Source organism: Tilletiaria anomala (genome assembly GCF_000711695.1).
Source record: "Tilletiaria anomala UBC 951 chromosome Unknown K437scaffold_40, whole genome shotgun sequence".
Taxonomy (NCBI): domain Eukaryota; kingdom Fungi; phylum Basidiomycota; class Exobasidiomycetes; order Georgefischeriales; family Tilletiariaceae; genus Tilletiaria; species Tilletiaria anomala.
The window spans coordinates 78,685-95,877 of record NW_013546982.1 but is presented as its reverse complement, the minus strand read 5'-3'; the positions used below and the strand labels follow the sequence as shown (position 1 = coordinate 95,877).

General features: G+C 56.0%; 5 protein-coding genes across 5 annotated transcripts; 2 read left to right on the top strand and 3 right to left on the bottom strand.

Moving 5' to 3' along the window:
- Window positions 1-161: 161 nt before the first annotated feature.
- On the bottom strand, window positions 162-1,199 carry K437DRAFT_119599 (uncharacterized protein). Its single transcript, XM_013387844.1, has one exon. It carries the CDS (start codon window positions 990-992, stop codon window positions 270-272), a length of 723 nt encoding a protein of 240 aa, XP_013243298.1. The 5' UTR covers window positions 993-1,199; the 3' UTR covers window positions 162-269.
- K437DRAFT_119183 (uncharacterized protein) lies at window positions 843-8,471 on the bottom strand. Its single transcript, XM_013387843.1, has 4 exons — window positions 3,823-8,471; window positions 2,811-3,756; window positions 1,589-2,745; window positions 843-1,525 (listed from the first exon to the last, which is right to left on the bottom strand). The coding sequence occupies exons 1-4, from the start codon at window positions 8,312-8,314 to the stop codon at window positions 1,014-1,016; spliced, it is 7,107 nt and encodes a 2,368-aa protein (XP_013243297.1). The 5' UTR covers window positions 8,315-8,471; the 3' UTR covers window positions 843-1,013.
- A 2,375-nt stretch (window positions 8,472-10,846) lies between these two features.
- K437DRAFT_119234 (uncharacterized protein) lies at window positions 10,847-12,332 on the top strand. Its single transcript, XM_013387842.1, has 4 exons — window positions 10,847-11,143; window positions 11,308-11,707; window positions 11,836-12,046; window positions 12,140-12,332. The coding sequence occupies exons 1-4, from the start codon at window positions 10,969-10,971 to the stop codon at window positions 12,143-12,145; spliced, it is 792 nt and encodes a 263-aa protein (XP_013243296.1). The 5' UTR covers window positions 10,847-10,968; the 3' UTR covers window positions 12,146-12,332.
- Window positions 12,333-14,574: 2,242 nt separating this feature from the next.
- On the top strand, window positions 14,575-16,083 carry K437DRAFT_256483 (uncharacterized protein). Its single transcript, XM_013387841.1, has 3 exons — window positions 14,575-15,256; window positions 15,359-15,637; window positions 15,718-16,083. The coding sequence occupies exons 1-3, from the start codon at window positions 14,826-14,828 to the stop codon at window positions 15,797-15,799; spliced, it is 792 nt and encodes a 263-aa protein (XP_013243295.1). The 5' UTR covers window positions 14,575-14,825; the 3' UTR covers window positions 15,800-16,083.
- K437DRAFT_246986 (uncharacterized protein) lies at window positions 15,814-17,054 on the bottom strand (the record flags this gene model as incomplete). Its single annotated transcript, XM_013387840.1, has 5 exons — window positions 15,814-16,152; window positions 16,239-16,402; window positions 16,480-16,643; window positions 16,710-16,814; window positions 16,920-17,054. 5 exons carry the CDS (start codon window positions 17,052-17,054, stop codon window positions 15,944-15,946), a joined length of 777 nt encoding a protein of 258 aa, XP_013243294.1. The 3' UTR covers window positions 15,814-15,943.
- Between the last annotated feature and the right edge of the window lie 139 nt (window positions 17,055-17,193).

Genomic DNA, 17,193 nt, shown 5'->3' with positions numbered 1-17,193 from the left:
TATCTCCTCGTTTGCTGCACCCATCTCTTGAGACGCTATCATGATCTCTTTCATTTGCAGGCCACATTGATGAGCCCGAGTACATTAAAACGCTTTCCGCTATGTGCCACTCTCAGACACGAATCTTCTCCGACTCCGTGATTAGCAATACGAGTCTGGAATACAACAGTGCATGGAATGCGAGCGGAGGACCTTGGGGTATCATCTTTTGCTTTTGCTCTTCGAAAATTAAGTGGTAAGCTTGCAATAAAGTTGAACATTGAGGAATGTCAAGGCGTTTTGCCGATGGCGTTGAGCTGTGTGTGCAGCTGTTGCATAGGATCGTCAATCTCTTCCAGTGGCGAAGCCAGGCTGACCGGCTCCTCGAGATTGAAACTCAGCATCTCCAGCGCATCCTGGGCATCAAGGTAGATGCTCTCCTCTTGTTCACGTCGCGGCAGATTGCGCCCCCCGCTCAGAGTACCGGCAATTGTGCGCTCGCCCTCGTTGTCGGCCAGCTGGAGACCAAGCGCGGACGGTGGGCTCAATGGACAGTCGATACGATTGATGTCATCTGCCAACTCTTCTTTCTCCTCATCGCGTGCCTGCGCGCACGCTGCTGCATCAACATAGGCAGACGCGGAACTGGGCTCCGGTTGAACAACCGACAGCTCTGCTCTGTTCGCAGGTGAGGAAGACGGAATGGAGTCCTTGTTGGAGTCCACATTTCCTGATCCAGGTTCAACATCGTTTGTAACAGGTGCAGACACAGTCGCACCGGAGGGTACGCTGCTTGTTGATGCTTGTTCAGAGTCCGAGTGGCCTACTCTCGCCGTCTCCTCGGTTTCAACAGGCGTAGGCTCTGCCTCAACGATGGGGTCAAAGAGCCACTCATGTGCCATGATAATGATCTTGACAATGTGGGCTGCCTTGCCGATGTTTCCAAAGCCCTCAGCCACACTGCTTGGGCTAGGTGGAGGGTTCAGGAGAGAAGTGCCTACATGTGAAAGCATTGGTGGCTCAACAACTGGCACTCATTCCAGAGAAAAGCCAATAAACTCACCGAACACGAGACCGATGTTGTGCGGCGCCATCAGGTTCTCCTTGCCTTCTTCTACCACCCGCGACAAATGCTGCGAAGTCCTCTCCAGAAGGTTGAAATGTGGTTTAGGAAAGCTCCAGATCAACTCTCGAATCGTGGTTAGCCGGTCTTCCTCGTTCTCAATTTGCTCCGCTGCGATCATGCGATGATAACAGTTGAAGGGAATGCAGGGCTCTGGCAGATCACGGAACCATTGCTTGATGAGGCCAGCAATAGTGTGTACGTCGCTGAAGTCGCCCGTTGACAAGTTGACTTGGTCTGCCGGCTGCCTTTCGAAAGCCGCCTTCAGCCCCATGATGGCGCTCTTCGCACCGGAGATACGGTAGATGCCTTGTTCTCGCAGGCCGCGGGCTTCGATTTCGGCAAACATGCGTTCAATGGCAATCGGCACGAGCCGCGCCTCTCGCTCGACAATGACAAAGAGTGGAACACCAAACAGAGGCACTGGCGGGAAAGCACATATAAGACGGATGTACAGGCGAAAGTAGTTAGTCAGCTTCTACTCACCGCCTTTGTTGCCTGATGCGCTGCCTCTCGAAGCAGGTCTGCGCGGTATGAAGGCCTTTGCAGCCTGGTCTATTATACGAATCCACTCTGTCATCTCTCCTTGGCTTGGCGCTTGAAGCAAGTACTTGCCACCCTCTGCCGTGGTGAGGTGGAAGATAAATGATCTTTGAGAGTTCGACCAGACAGAGACCTGAGCTGCCCCGCAACGGGCAATGAGCGACGCTTTGGAAGTCGGAATGCTTGTGAGCAATTCTGCGGGAGGGCGTGTCGCGGCCGCCGCTTGGTCGTGCTTTTCGTGCAGCACTGGTCGTACAGCATTCCGGAAAAGAGCTGTCATACGACGCGCGCGCTTCTCAGATGCGGGTGCAGTAGGGGCTATGGTGGCGTTGGAATTAGCCTTGCGAAGTTCGGCAGCAGCTGCGGCGTCGGAAGCGGCTTTGGAATCCTGATCGATTGCATCGAAAGCCATCCGCAATCGTTTTTGACGCTCGTGCTGCTCCGCGAGAAAATTGTTCAAAGGCTTCATGCTGCGCCAGCGGCTAGAGGTCGAGCCAGCAGGGGCGTAGCTTGCCTCGCGGCTTGCCTCTTCCTTGAAAAACTTACGATCCCAGATAACACCACCGAGCGCTATTTGCATTGACTTGAGCCGAGCGCTGGCCACATCGAGCTCTGCCTGAGATGTCTGTTGCTGTCCGATACCGGAGGCATTAATGAGATTCCAGACGTTGCGATACTTGTCCCATGGGATGAGAGGTGCAGCGTCGTCGCTGACATCATAAGGCTGTGTAATCGCTTCAGCCAGACATCCGAGGATCCACCCTATATCGATGGTGCAAGCGCGTTGACCTGCGACGTCCCACATATTTTTCGCTATTTCAGCCTGCGGTCCGAGGCGAGTCAATGACTCTACGCTGCCTTGACGGGCTTGAGCAACGCCTTGCCACGCCGCGCTAAAAATTCGCGATTCGGAAGACGTGATGCTGCTGGTGATAGCGGATTCCACAAAGCCAGCGATGCATGCTTTCTGAAACACAGTATGCGGGCCATCAGCACCCAGGCCGCGGCCTTTGGACATGCGCGCGCGACAGATAAAGATCGCATCCAAAAGTTTCGAGAGTCGCTCTTGCCGTTTCACGAGACCAATTCGTGGTTCAGTGCTGTCGACGAAAGCAGTTCTAAGTTTCCATGCGCTCGTCGGCCATATTCACATTCTTAGACTCACATCTGAATGGCGATCCATCCGCGGAGAAGATTCTGTGCGGCACATACATCACGCACCGCGCCAGGAAGGGCTTGCTGCAAGGTGAGTGATTGGGGATTAGCTCCCGCAAGGCGGATGATCTCGAGCATCTTGTACATTGTCGTGCCAGAAACGCCATCTTCTCCACTGCTTTTACGCGGAGGGAACCAGCCAGTCGTGTCGCTTGCCTGCCGCTCGAAAATTTCACTGACAATGAGATAGTCCCTGCGTGTAATTTTCTCTGCAAAGACAGTTGCAACAGGCTCGAGGTAGTCGACGACCTCCTGAGCGGACGCTTTGTCAATGTCAAAAGGATCGGTCTGTGAGCTTGACGGCGGTGAGAAATTGGATGCAGCTAAGCTCGTCTTTCTCAGGAAAGCTTCTGCATCGAGATTCGGTCGCATGAGATGGAGCTTGAAAGCCGAGGCGGCATCTTCGTAAAATGCTGCAATACGGGCCCTGTCTGGATCGTCTTCGAATTCGTCAAGTGTGGGGCGCTCCCGCAAGAACGAGCTTGTAGCTGCCCAAAGCTCCCGGTCGTCGATGAAGTCCTGCGCATAGTCATGCAGCCATTTCCGCAAGATACTGAGGACGCCGACTCGGACGCGCGTAACAGTATCCCAGTCGACCGACTGGGCAGACGATGAGGCTGTTGATATTGGATACGACCACGAGGGGAATTGACTCGAAGATCGTTGCTGCACAGGTAATGCGAGCTCGCGACCAGCATTTATCGCCCCGACGAAGCGTTTGCGTAGAAGGTCGAAGAGAACACCAGGTGAGCAAATACCACGATATGTGCCCAAAAAGGCAGCTGTCAGGTCACCAGTGTCCAGAGAGAGTTGGCTGCGGAGAGACAAAGGGACTTCGCCGTTGTCGTCGGAGACTTGAACCTGAATGTGTCTGACACCCATTAGGATCACGTCGACTGCAACAGTGACAGGAAAAATGTGAGTGACAACCTTGCGCCAAAAAGGGTTAAAATCGCACGCACTCATTCTCTCCAATGTCGCAGCCTTAACCTCAACCAGCATAACAGTGCCAGTATCTGCAATGGAACTGCGGTTGGAAGCCGGCAGACTTGACCGCTTTGAGACCTGGGATGGAGGACGTGAGGAGCGCGCAAAGTCTTGAGAGAAGCGCTTGCTTCCACAAGGCGAAGCCGACGAATTGCCCAAGGACTCGCCCATTGGCCTCAAGATCAGTTCAGTGCCAATCCTAATCTCGGCGTGATCATTTGTGCCTACGGTCACCGGCTTGAAAGTGCGCAGGAATGGACTCCGACGGTCGCCTTTGAGAGAAGCGAAAGGTAGAGTCTTGGACCGCAAGATCATCGCTGCTGCATTTGGCGCGGCACCTTGCAGTTGTGAGCTGTGCGTAATAGTGGCATCCTTTTCTCCATCATTGAAGTTAGGAAGCTTTGGTAGGTCGCCATTGGCTGCTTGCGAAATCCACTCGGGGTCCACGACTCGCTGAAGAGGCAAAGGGTTGACGAATAGCAGGGGTGTGGTCGCATTTGCTGCAACCGTCTGAGATGGGCGCTGGCGCCAACTAATGCCGTTGCTACCCAAAGTCCGCGGCTCAATGTGATAGGAGCGCTCGAGGTAGAATGTGAGAGCCTCAGGTCGAGGCCTGGTCCGGTACGCATCGAAGAGCGTCTTGTACTCCAATAGCAAGGGTACTACGGGCCTGATCTCACTGCCAAATGCAGAGTTCGCGCTGTGTGCGTCCTTCTGCACCTCGGCAAGCAAGTGGAAGAGCTGCGTTGACAGACGATTGCTCCTCCGCAAGTCCAGTTCCACACCGCCATCCGTCCCCATCTGTAGTTCTCCAGGAAGGTCGAGGCTTCCCAAGAAAGGGATGGAACCAAGCGACTCGCCATGCAGACCTTTCGGATTTGGGATATCCGGCGAGCTCAGAAGAGGGTTGACTTGAGTTGATAGCATCGACTCAGTCCAGCCAACCTTTGCGAGGGAGGGACACCAGAATTTGGCCATGAGATCCTTGTCGCCAGGTGCCACAAAGCGCCAAGTAGTCTCGAGGCGAGCGACAGCACGAGAGCAGAGCGCGGCGACTACCGCGGTCCAGCCCGCGATGTCTCCGTATGCTTGCAGATACGATGTGACTGCGATCCAGTGGCGCAGAATGGCGGCCCGATGGCGCGCGACGGCCTGTGCCTGCCCTGCAGCGGCTGTGGGCCCGTTGTCTGAAGCCTGTGATTGCACGGAGAAAACCTGTTCCAAGACCAGCTCGGTCACAGGGTGCAAGGACTTCGTGTCAAACGAAAGAAGCGAATTTTTCTGCTCCCTTGCGTTGAGGATGCTCGAAAGATCCAAGTAAGGGCGCAGAACTTGCGATGTTTCTCGGACATGCCACGCTTGAATCTGCTGCGCAATTTCCTGTGGTGGGAGCGTAACGAGGAGCCCATCTGGAAAGGCTCCGTTCAGAAGCGGTCGAAGGTTGGTTCGCTTGGACGCTTCGATGGCTGCACAGGGTATATCGTCTGAAAACTTGGCAGCCTCAAAAGTGGCCACCCAGGCTGGCAGCGGTGCTTGCACCGCCTCGCAGATGGTACGTAGCGCTGCGATGGCCTGTTCCTTCGCTTTGCGTGAAATCAACTCAGGCTCGAGCGCCGCAATCAGCATGCGCACCGGTGCACTTTTTGATTGACTGGTCTTGCATGCTTTCGCCACCTCGTCCAACAGCGAGGCGAGAGCGTCGTGATGGAGGATGGCAGCGACGACAAGCGAACGCACGAACGTCCGACACTCTTCACCCGCCTCCTCGGTGACCCCGTCCATAGTGATGGTGGTATCACGGTTCGCAACTGATGGTGACCGTTTCTCCGTTGCTTGTGTGGCATGCACCAACTCGTGCGCTAGAGCTGGCAGCGAGCCAGAGTCCACTCGGCGCTCCCACGAGCCAGGGTCTTCTTGGGCGACAACAAGTTTGAGCTCTGGATGGTGGTCGGGGCGCACCCAAGGCGCTGCGAATCGAGGAACATCTGGCTTCCCAGGGTTCTGCTCGACGGTGCCAAGCCGAGGCACCGACGGAGAGGGAGATGGAAGAGACAGCTGCTTGAAGCTCGGCGACTCGGCGAGATTACCATTAGTTGGGCTGGTAGCTCGCTGCGATGAAGGTGATGAGGCGGCGATCGAGCCGGACGAGGCTGTGGCGCTCAATAGATCGCGGGTGTTCAAGCCGCTACGCTTGAGCGCCTCGGCGTCCAACGGTGCTATGCCATTGTACTGATCGCTCAGACCACCTGTGGCCGCTTTGGGCGTGGGCCGGACGATACCGGCAGGGAAGACGGCACGAACTTCCTCGACAAGTCCGCTGGGTGGCTTGTAAAATTGCAGGTTGCCATTCTGCATGACTACTTTGTACGGCTTCCAGCCCTTGGTGATGTCCTTCTCCTTTCCCTCGTTGAGCTGTGCATACGAGAGGGAAATGTTGATATTGCGATTGAGCAAGCCCTGGAAAGATGCGCCGGGCGGCAGGGGAATATTCATGGACTGCGGAGAGGCAGACACGCCGCGGCCTACCCCTGCCCCTGCACCTGTGCAAGCGCTATCGGTGGAAGAGAGCATGGACGTTGCTCCAGTAGATGATGACGACACCTGGCGCATGGCGCTACTGGCGCTGCCTGAAGCGGTCGCGACGCCTAGCGAATTCGCCAAGCTCTGGCTCCGCCCCGCAGAGCCGGTATTGCTGGCATCAAGGGTCCCTATAGTTCCCTTTTGCGCTTCCTTAGAGCTAAACGGAAGACGCGAGGCCTTGCGCGCGTGCTGCTGCTGCGCTTCTCGCAGCCGGTTTTGTTGTTGGTGCTGCGGCGGCAGCGGCGGCATTGCGGGCGGTCGTTGGCCATTGGCAGCACCCATTGCCTGGTGATTGCCGCTGCTTACGATGATCGACGCAGCACGTCCATGTTGGTATGATTGCGACTGATGTGGCTGTTGCGGCGGTGGCTGCTGTTGGTCAAGTCCAAGTACGCGGAGCTTGTGCGGAGGCGCCATGCTTCCGCTACTGGTGATAGAAGCGGCCCCAGGCGATGTAGGCATGAGCGCGGGACTTGAAAACTGACTCAGGTCGTCGACACTGCGCGAGAACGCCATGCTGTTGCCGCTGACAAAGTTTGGTGACGGAGACCGCAGGTACGGGCTCCGCTGCGCGGGGAAGCCACCGGTGCCAAGGTCAGCATTCGGGTTAGCGTGGGTATTTGCACTGGTGAATGCTGCACGCGAGGCGGCCGCAGCTGCGTCTGGAGGGAGCGGCGGGACATCCGATCGTGCATGCAGGTCAGACTGACTCCTGCTGGAATAGCCATAGCCTGCCATGCCCATGCCAAGCCCCATCATGCGCTCTCCCTCGCGGTCCAAAGCCATGCTGGACCTGCCCAGCGGGCTCTGTGCAACCGCAAAGGACTGCCGCGGAGCAGAGACAGATGTCTGCGAAGGCTTGCGCTCGCGGCCCATGCTAAAGAAGCTGCGCTTCGTCGGGCTCGACGCTGCTGCGAGGGGGGAACTAATCTCGTCTGTCGCAAAGCTAGGCCGCGGCGGGAGTCCATACGGATCCTCGACGCCTTGCTCCCGCTGGCCATGGATGGTGCTGCCTCCGTTCGCAAGCCCTGGCCCCGAGCTCCCTCGTCGCATAGGAATGTACGGAGCGCCTGCTCCGTTGCCTCCGAAAGCCATGCCCATTCCTGCATCCATGCCCCACCCTTCCTGTACGGCCGGCATGGAACTCGAAGAGTGGATCACTCCTGGTCCTCCTTGTTGCATCAGCTGCTGCTGCTGCGCGATGGCAGCGGACTGTACCTGCATTTGCCCTTGGTTCTGCTGGTTGCTACCAAAGGATGCCTTCGCTTTCGAGAGGAGAAAGTTGAAAGCCGATTGGCTGCGACCCAGACTCGAGGCCTGCTGCTGCAATTGCTGGAATCCGTGCGTCGCGGCGGTCGCCTGTTGCTGTTGCTGCAAAGGGTGGATGTCTATGGATATGCTTTGCGGCAAACCGGTACTTCTCCCGGGTCCAGGTTGACTGTATGCGGCTTCCCTCGCACCTGGGCCCGCTTCATGCCAGGGCGGCAGCGGAAGAGCCACGCCTGCGCTATGTTGCCCTTGCTGCTCAGGACGCAGCTTAGGGTTGTTTGCGGCGGCCGCAGCCACAGCAGCAGCGGATGTGCCCTTCGAAGAGCCGTTGCGATCCCCCTCTCCCAAGGCAGCTGACCCGTTCACAGGTGTGCCGACGCTGGTTGCTCCTGAGGGCCCCAAGCTATTGCTACTACCGCCGCCTAGCCCGGGCGAAGGCAGGGGTGGAACAGGCAGCGACTTATTGCTTCCAAGCCCAGTAGAGCTTGATAATGACGCGCTCAGCCCGCCCTGCCCCTCACTCGGCCCTTGACCTTGGCTTGCAGCATTGATGCTGTTGCTGCTGCCTGCGCTGGAGTTGAAGTTGTCAGAGCGCTTCTCCTTGCCTCTGCGGAGCATGTTGGGCGTCGCTAGCTAGCTTTCCCTTGAAATGAAACCGTCGATGCCATGCGAAGAAGATCTATCGCTGCTAACGTAGGCGTGAGCCGCGGCTGGCGTTGCGGCCAGGTTTCTATCGGATGTAATTGTTGGCGTGTGCGTATCGTTGGTCCGCAGTAAACAGCATGTACGATGCTGTAGTCTGCTTTTACTTTGGCATCTGATGGAACTGGGTTCTGTTTGGAAGTAATCCTATCACGAGTCAGAGGGCCGCCGCGTTGCTCGCCTCCTGAGTCGACCTTGACGCTGCTCACCAAGCGTTTACATAGACACACCGACGCCCCGACGCCCCGTTCGGCGCAGACCTAGTGACTTGCTGCCAACACGCATAAGCACGCATCCACAGACACACCGATGCACAAGACCGGGGCCCGTTTGCAGCCCTGCTGTCGAGGGATGCTGTGCCCTGCGCAGAACAAAGGACATGCTCCAGGAAGGATAGGGAAGAAGCAATGGAATGTGATGAGCTCCTCGTCGGACGACCACGAGCATGAAGTCGGGTCGTCTGTAATATGTACTTTGTTGGGAGCAAGCTGTAGTACTTGGGAGGCTGGAGCAATGCCCTCCCAACGCCAAGGGCTGTCCTCAGTCAGCGATCCAGCACTGTCTCAGTGTTCAGTGGAGGCGCCCCCTCCCCGCAGTTGCCACACTGGTGTGACAAGACCGCAGCGCAGCGCGCTTCCTACAGACAACAAAAGGAGGAGACACTGGGCCTGTGTGTATATTTATGTCATATGCACTTTTGACGCCCGACACCGCCCGGCGATGTGGCGTAGTTCACACTGCCGCAATGCTGCCAACGCCACTCTCGCACACACACAACAGGACGACAAATGCACTCTTGCCCTCTTGCCGGCCACCCAAGTTTTTAAGCAACTCACCGCACTTTCGAAGACCATCGGAGAGGCCCTGCCCCCCCACCACCCAGCCAGCCTCCAAGAGACCCCTCAAGGCCCAAGGCCAATTAGGAAAAGTATCCCCTCGACCCTTCACATCAGTACTCCGCTCTCGGCGCTTGCCGAGTTGATGAGTGCAGAGTGCAGGTGCCTCCTGAAGTCGAGCCACACGGCGCAGCCAAAGTCTAGTTCTGACACCGTGATCTCATCGTGCGGCAATGGGCCTACGCCTGCTACGCACGAGCCGAGGAGACAACACTGCTTGCCTCCTTGGCATTCAGACTCAACGCGCGCAATGAGATGCTCAATTCGCGCTCAACTTCAAGCTCCACCTGCTCCAGCTTTGGCGATATTCGTCCCTACTTCTCCACCATACATTGGATGGCGAAAATAGTCCCAGGAACACCTTTCTATGCTCGTCGGCGATACATTTATTACCGGCGATGACTGCGGTGGCGTCCGTCGACGGACGCATCCCGTACAATCCCCAAGCGCGCGCATGGAGGTTCGATCAGAACGCAGAGTCTCAGTCAGCCTCAAGGCGTTCAGACCAGGCGCAGCGCTCGATTGATCGCACGCTCGCTCGCTGCGTTATAGGCGCACCGTGGAAGCGCTCAATCCCTGTCAAGCCAACAGACTACTCATTCCGTCGTCTGTGTCACAGGGCAGCTCACGACCAGGTCAGGACAACAGTGCAAGCCCTTTGCCAAACCAAGGGGCGCACTAAGGAAGTATGATTTCGGAACTAAGGCGTGATGACCATCTACAGGTTTGCATTACCTTCGAGCGCTGTTAACGAGAATGCGCAATTATGAAGCTGAGTCAAATGTCCACGCACTGTGCACAATTAAGCACAGCCTCGACACTTCCACGAGCCTCCATGACGAACTCCCAAAGACGCATTCAACGAGCGGTGAGAGTGTATCTGTCAGAAAGTCCCCAACCGTCTTTTGGTCGCACTGGTATTCTCAAGCAAGCTGTTCAGTCCTTCACAAGCGGTAACCATAGCGCCAAAAGCTGGTCACAGACTTAAAGCCACTTCTGCCCTTACCAGGTTACATAATAGCTTGATTAACCCTAACTTGTGCCCCGACCAAATACCACCTCACTAAGCCTACTACATTACTAAGCTTATCAACCAAGCTTATCATTTTACCAAACGTACCACGTTACCAAGCCTCCAAATGTCACACAAGTACGGCAGCCACCGCCCCAACCCTCGACCCTCAGTTCACCGCTCAGGTCAACGCGATTCTGCAAACAGCCAAGCTCAGCAACTACACCTCGAAGCCCACGGATTTTCGCAAGTGACCAACTAGTTTGAACTAGCAATCATAGCGCTGAAGAGCTGGTCACGACCCCTGAGCTTCCTTTGTCTTACCCCGTTACATCATAGATTTTTGACTGTCGGAGGCTTCGTAACGTGGCAAGCTTGGTAGCATGGAAAATTGGTAACTTAAAAAGCTTGGTAACATGGTAGCTGGCCGGAGGCAAATCTACATAGCCCATCTCCCCTCCCTTCATCGCATGCACTGCGCGACACAGCATTTGGCTCCTTGTACTAGTGAATGCAATGAAACCGATGAAGTCGTATGACTACCGCGTGACGCTAGGATACAAGACGGCCACGAGTCGCGAATCACGCACATAAGCATGAACGCCCGCAGTGGCCTTCCGGCAGTATAGGTTGGCAGCAAACAACGCTGTCCGTTGGGAACCATGGCGAATATCCGACTGCGGCACATTGCGCTCTACCCCAAGCGCACGGCTCTCTCCTCCGCACCGTTCAGCTCGCTTTATTTTTGTCATCTCATTCAAGTAATCCTCTCTGCCGTCTCCTTCCCTCCCTGCATGTCTGCTCAAGCGCTCAAAGCTAACACGACTAAGAGAGTAGGTGAGTAGCTCATCGCATCCCGAGCTGTCTCTGCTCAAACGCAATGCGAATGCAACTGGGAACGAAATATCCTTCCAGCTTTGTCCTTTGTGTCCTCGCCAGTTTCTTCCGCTCTGCTGACAGACTCAAGTACCTCCACTTTCGTTCCTCTGCATGGGCATCAGCAAGGAGTGCAGCAGGTACCATCAAGTCCTCCAGATTGACTTCTTCGTCAGCAGCAACGGCCGCCAGCACGCTTCATGTCACCGCAGCCCAACCCACGCAATGCCTCGCGCCCTCGCCGCCCACACTTCGTCCTAGAATCTCACCGCTGGCGGTGAGATATCTCAGGAATAATAGCAGTTGCCCCCCTCAGCAGCGCGGTACCGTGACCGACTTCTATCAGTGCATCGCTGAACCGAAAGCACAGCTAGCGGAGGCCCGCCGTCACCAAGATAGTCAACGACCTTTCCAACCGCATCTCCGGCTTGGAATCTGTGAGTCGTCCTATGTTACTTGGTGGAGACACCCTTACTCGCTTGATTGGGGCAACAGTGGCCCGCGTTCAGGCTACACCCACGGCTAGTGAGTACGTCTGTTTCCATGGCCTGGGCACTGGCTTAGCGGTGCAGATCGCGAGCGCGTGCTCGAGTTCGGCTTTACGGTTCTGGGTTTCGCAAGTCTTTGCAACCTTACTTCCGACCTCGGTACAGCGGTTCTAGAGGGACTACCCCTGTTCGGCGCAACAGACATGGGTGGACACCCGACTCGACACTTCGAAATGCAAGCGAGGACAACACTTGTTTCGGGAAGTGCGTCCCGAACCTCCGAACCTGCAGGATTTCCGCTCTCTTCACCGTCTATATCACCGCGGGGGGAGGGGAGGACGTTCTTGGACATGGATCAATCCCTAGACCAAGTCGCGTGGGTGTATCAGAACTTGCAACACTGCGAGTTTCAGTGGACGTTTCGCTGCGCTTTCATCTTATTCTCTAAGACCCGCCTGCTCGCGGACAGGCATAGTATACAGTGGAGGCACGTGGATGCTACCACTTACTCAAGGTGTGCCTCACTCGCGATCCGATCGCCCGCCCCGTGTGACAACGAGCCGTGCAGGTTGTACAATCAGGGCAAGGGTGGGAATGAGAAAAGTACCTGCAAGCGACAACGCGTCTGCTTGACCTGCTGTGCGAGCAGGCATGCCGCTAGCTCTTACCCAACCAAGAACAACAACCTTTCAAACGCACAATCACAATCACAATTGTAGTGCAGCACTGCCCTCTCAACCTATGCACGTCTATCACTCCGCTACAAGTCCCACGTCGGCGGAGTCGCCTGGTGAGCTTGTTGCAGATCGCATGGTCTTAGCACACTACGCATAACCCCCGCTTTGACGCATGTGTCGAGCGGGCGCGCGAACGTCTGCAACAGCCTCGGTCGTGTCGAACACAAGTCGCGCGGTGACGACTGCATCAGTCCTGATCACACATCCCTCTGCCAAGGTAGGCCAAGGCGACCATCACGTGCCAGTGCCCACATTGGGTCCAGCTTTATCAAGCTCTTCGGCGTGTGTAGACCTCTTTCTAATTCGCATGGTGGCGCACAGCAAGCCATTGCCACTAGCTCGCCCTACCTTGTCCTTCCAGGAGCTGAGTTGCTCCGGTTCGACGAAATTGGTAGGGACTTCACCTTGCGCCCAGCAGTCACACAACTGGCGGTGCCTGCTGTAACCCTATTCCGACCGACATGCAGTCGAGCAAGTGCTTAGCGGGCTGCAGCACGGCCTCCTGATTGGCTATAGCGGCCCTTCGAGGGACGCTTCGCAGCCTCATGTTCGCAACTTGCCTATGTTCGACCTGGGTCTGCAGCGCGTCCTGGAGGGTATGGATAAGAGGTTGAAGCGTGTTCAGGGTTCGCGCTGGTGCGGACGCATCGTAGATCGTCTGCTCGCCGATTGGGGCCGTGCCTAAGGACGAGACTCAACATCGCAGCGTCTTTCACCTGTGGTGGCCTAGGAATGATCAACGCCATGCCTTCCATCAATGCTGGCATATCCACTGTGGTCCCTGTTGTTCGCTACGATGTCATGCAGCGCATCATTGACGGCTTCGCGGCCTGCCTCAACTTCTGCCTATGCAAGAATTGACCTGAAAAACACTTTCCCCACTTCCGAGTAGCACGGTTTGACCTCCAGCTAGACGGTCACTTCTATGACGATCGATGTCGTCTCTTTGGCTATTGTTCGAGCGCGTTCCTATTTAAGGCACTTGCAGAGTGCATCCATTGAACCTGTGATGTTGCCCGAGGGGTAGAGAGGACGCATTACCTCGGTGGCAGCTTTGGGGCGGCCCTCGATGGCCATCCCTACCGACCAGTTCTCGTACAAGCTGAGAGAAAGACCGCATGGGGGAAGACGTCCTTAGAAGCTCTCGACATCCTCTTCAAATCAGGCATCTAGATAGCCTCCATCGCGGAGGAGTGTCAAGAAGAACTGCTCTGTGAGATTGACAGCATCCTCCCCGCAGACAACGCTTTTTACTCGATCCATTGACGGTCTTGCCTGCACGATCACAGCGTTCCGGCTTATCACGTCTGGCCGCCCCTCCTCGGTGTCGGTCTTCTCATTGCGTGGTGGTGGTTTCTCGAGCGAGCGTTTCCTTGCGGCCGTCAAAGCGGCGCTGGGTGTTATGGGGTTGTCCCCCCTGAGATACGCTGGTCACTGCTTCCGATGGGGGGCGACCACGTGGGCGTGCTTGTGGTGCGGCGCCGGAGGACATGCAAACGTGTGGCCACTGGCGGTCCTCTACGTACCGCCGCTACATCCACAAGTCACCTGCGCATTGAGCTGCGTTAGCAAGAACCACCCTCTGTTCGCGCAATGAGGGTCCGCCTGTACCCGACTCGGCATGCTGGCGAGACTTGCACTTCCAGCCTGCCTATCCGACCGCACCCTGGTCCCATTCTTCGCACCCAACCGCTCCGGCGGGTGTCTACCTCGACCTTGCTCCTTTTCCTTCCATTGCCACCACTACCACCCACACTCTCTTGTACCACCTCTTAGCCCGCTTTCAGATAGTGCGACGCACCCGGCGAGCGATCGGGAGCATGGGATATGTCAATGCAAGTCGAGGAGTCTAGCTACATGTGCGGATGGTACATGACGGTATAATACGAAGCTGAATGCGAGAGAGCGACGCGAGAGGATGCCTCCCTTCACGGCTCAAGGCGTGCTTGCTGCAGTGAGACTACGTTGTTCCCCGCAGTGAGGTAGCCCATCACTAGCTGCCCTCACATCCCATGTATCAATCAATCAACTTTCGCCTTGGTAAGCGACAAGCGCGAATGATGCGTCATTTTCATGAACCCGAATGCGAAAGTGATGAGCGGGATTTACAGCGAAACCAGCTCATCCAAAGAGAGCTAACAAACCAATGCTCCACAAAAACGTGCGGCATCTCTTCACTCTTGTGTGCGGTTGGGCGTCAGTACAGTAGTCAGCTGTTGAATGCCTCGCAATCTTCGGCTGTCCGCAAGGAGCCAACAAACATCGAAATTGTGATAGCACCTTGAATTACGCTCTCAGCCTGTTTAGAGCCCTGACAACAAGCCGGTCGACGTCTGCGAGGATCAAACTTGCGTCAGAAACTGCTTGTGCGACTTCACCCGCGCTGCAACCCCTCGCCGTGTTTTACCGCTGCCCACGATGCCGACTCCGCTGTGCGCTGACGGCAAGCTCCGTCCGACGTACGAGGACATTCACAAGCTGATCGACCGCAGCGCCGCCTACATCAAGGCTGATTTCGACCCGGACCTGATGGTCCTCATCAGCGGCGGCGGGCTGATTCCCGGTCGCATCATGCGCTCCTTCCTCAAGCGACCCTCGGAGCTTGATCCCACACGCCTGCGCAACATCCCTACGCAGGCCATCGGCCTCAGTCTATACGAAGAGGTGGCAGGCATGGTTGAGGGGTCAATTGGCAAGTCTGTCACACGCACGCAGTGGATTTCGGAGAAAGCGCTCCTGGGCCACAAAGACCCGTCCAAGAAGGTCGAAGAGGGCAAAGATGCCGGTGGCTTGGTCGGCAAGAAGATCCTTATCGTCGACGAAGTAGATGACTCTCGAACAACTCTACAGTGCGTCAGACCTTCTTACCTCTGCTGCTACCATTCGCATCGCGCAAACCACCTCTAATGCGGGAAATCATCTCTTCTACTTGAACATTCTGTTCCACGCAGGTACGCCTACCAAGAACTGTACAACGATGTGCGCCAGGCCCTTTCCTCCATGTCGGAGCAAGAACGAGCCGCGGTGCCCGCCACAAAGTTTGCCTGCTTTGTCGTGCACAACAAGCGCAACATCAAGAAGGGTAAGTTACCCATCCTCAACGAGAACAACCACATCGCCGGTGATGGAGCTGCACCCGCAAACAATAACCAACCTGTAGAGCGGATAGAGAATGGTATCGTCGAGGGTATCAGGTATTACGCCGGCGAGGACACGGAGAATGAGTGGATGTGAGCCTCATTTCAGTCAGTGATTCGTTAGATCCGAAAAATTACTGACAACGTCCAATTCTTTGCCACTGATCTTTCAGCGCCTATCCTTGGGAATCGGAGGACATCACCGAGCACAACCGCCTAGCCGCCGACGCACGCAAGAAGGCCGGCCAAAAGTGATTTTTTCTTTCGTTGGAGTACTTCCCGCTAGACGCGCATCAGCATCTCCTGCAAAACGCATCCTATCGGAAGTGTGAAATGTATTATTCAAAAGCTCTTGGCGGGACCGCACGAGGCGATCACAGGCCAGGCGATGCGCCTACACTATACAAAGCGACTGCCATCCTGCATATACTGCGGCACGAGACCCAACTCCTCCGCCTTCTTGGGCAAATTGGTCTCGCCCGTTATTGCGCTTCCATCAGTCATCGAACCGTTCTTTCTCTTTTCGGATTCTTCCGCATCGGGTCGTGTAAAGAAGTCAGCGAGCATGATTGTGGTCATGAGGATAGCTGCGATGCCGAAGACGAGGGCTGATAGGAAAGAGATTTTGGGGATGCGCGCATTATCATCGTGGTCAGGATCACGCGCTCTGATTTCGGCTTGCGAAGGGACGCACCTAATGACCGCCGTGTGGCATCCCATTTGATGTTCTGCTCAATCTCTGTCTTGAGGTCGCTGAGCGAAATAGTGAAGCGGTTGTGCAAATCCTGAATATCCTGCTCCAGTTGGTTTTGCTCTTCCTTGGATTCGGATTTGCGGTTGTTCATGTCAACTTGGATGCTGCGAAGCAAGGGTCGTATCAACATCACGTGTGTGATTCCCAGCGGCTCAAGCGATGTAAGCGTCGTCGAACTCACTCATGCTTAAGCGTGTTTATGTCCTCGCGCATCTTTTGGTTCATGCTGTCAACTTCGCGTTGCAGAAGCGTAGTCAGGCTTCGTAAGGACGCCGCATCGTTACGAGCCTTGACCTGTAATTCCGTACGCAATTCGGACAAGGCTGCGCTGAATAGATATGCCTCCTGTGTAGGATTCAATCCGCAAAACGTTGAGCGCCACAAAAATGGAATAAGTCATCAGGCACTCACATTCTCCAGATCAGTCTTGTCGAGTGCGCGCTGCAGCATGGCATTGTTCCTGTCTGCCAACAAAGCTCTCGTCGCCTCCATGATCGCTTGTGCTGGATCTCGGTGCTGCGCTAGCTGTAGGTCTGCATTATGATCGGAATCCTCCGCCGCTCCCTCTATCTCCTTTTCCTTTCCCTTCCGATCCGCAGACATCCATGGGGCCTTTCGGACAAACCCAGCTTCCTCAAGCTTATTCACGAACTCCCTCGTGTCGAAGGGATGGGAGGCTTTTGGAATCACGCGCGAGTATGCTTGACTAGAGGAGTCGTATGGGGCCACTGAGACGAGCTCTGTTCCCGCAGACATTTGTTCGGTCATTGATCCCGAGAATGCGGTGCTCTCTACCTGTCCATTTGCATCCTCCAGAGTGCGGCCCTCTGAGTCGCGAGTGGGCGATCGAGAGCTCGGGCCTGAGGTCAGCGCATTGAGCCTCCGAAAGTCTTCC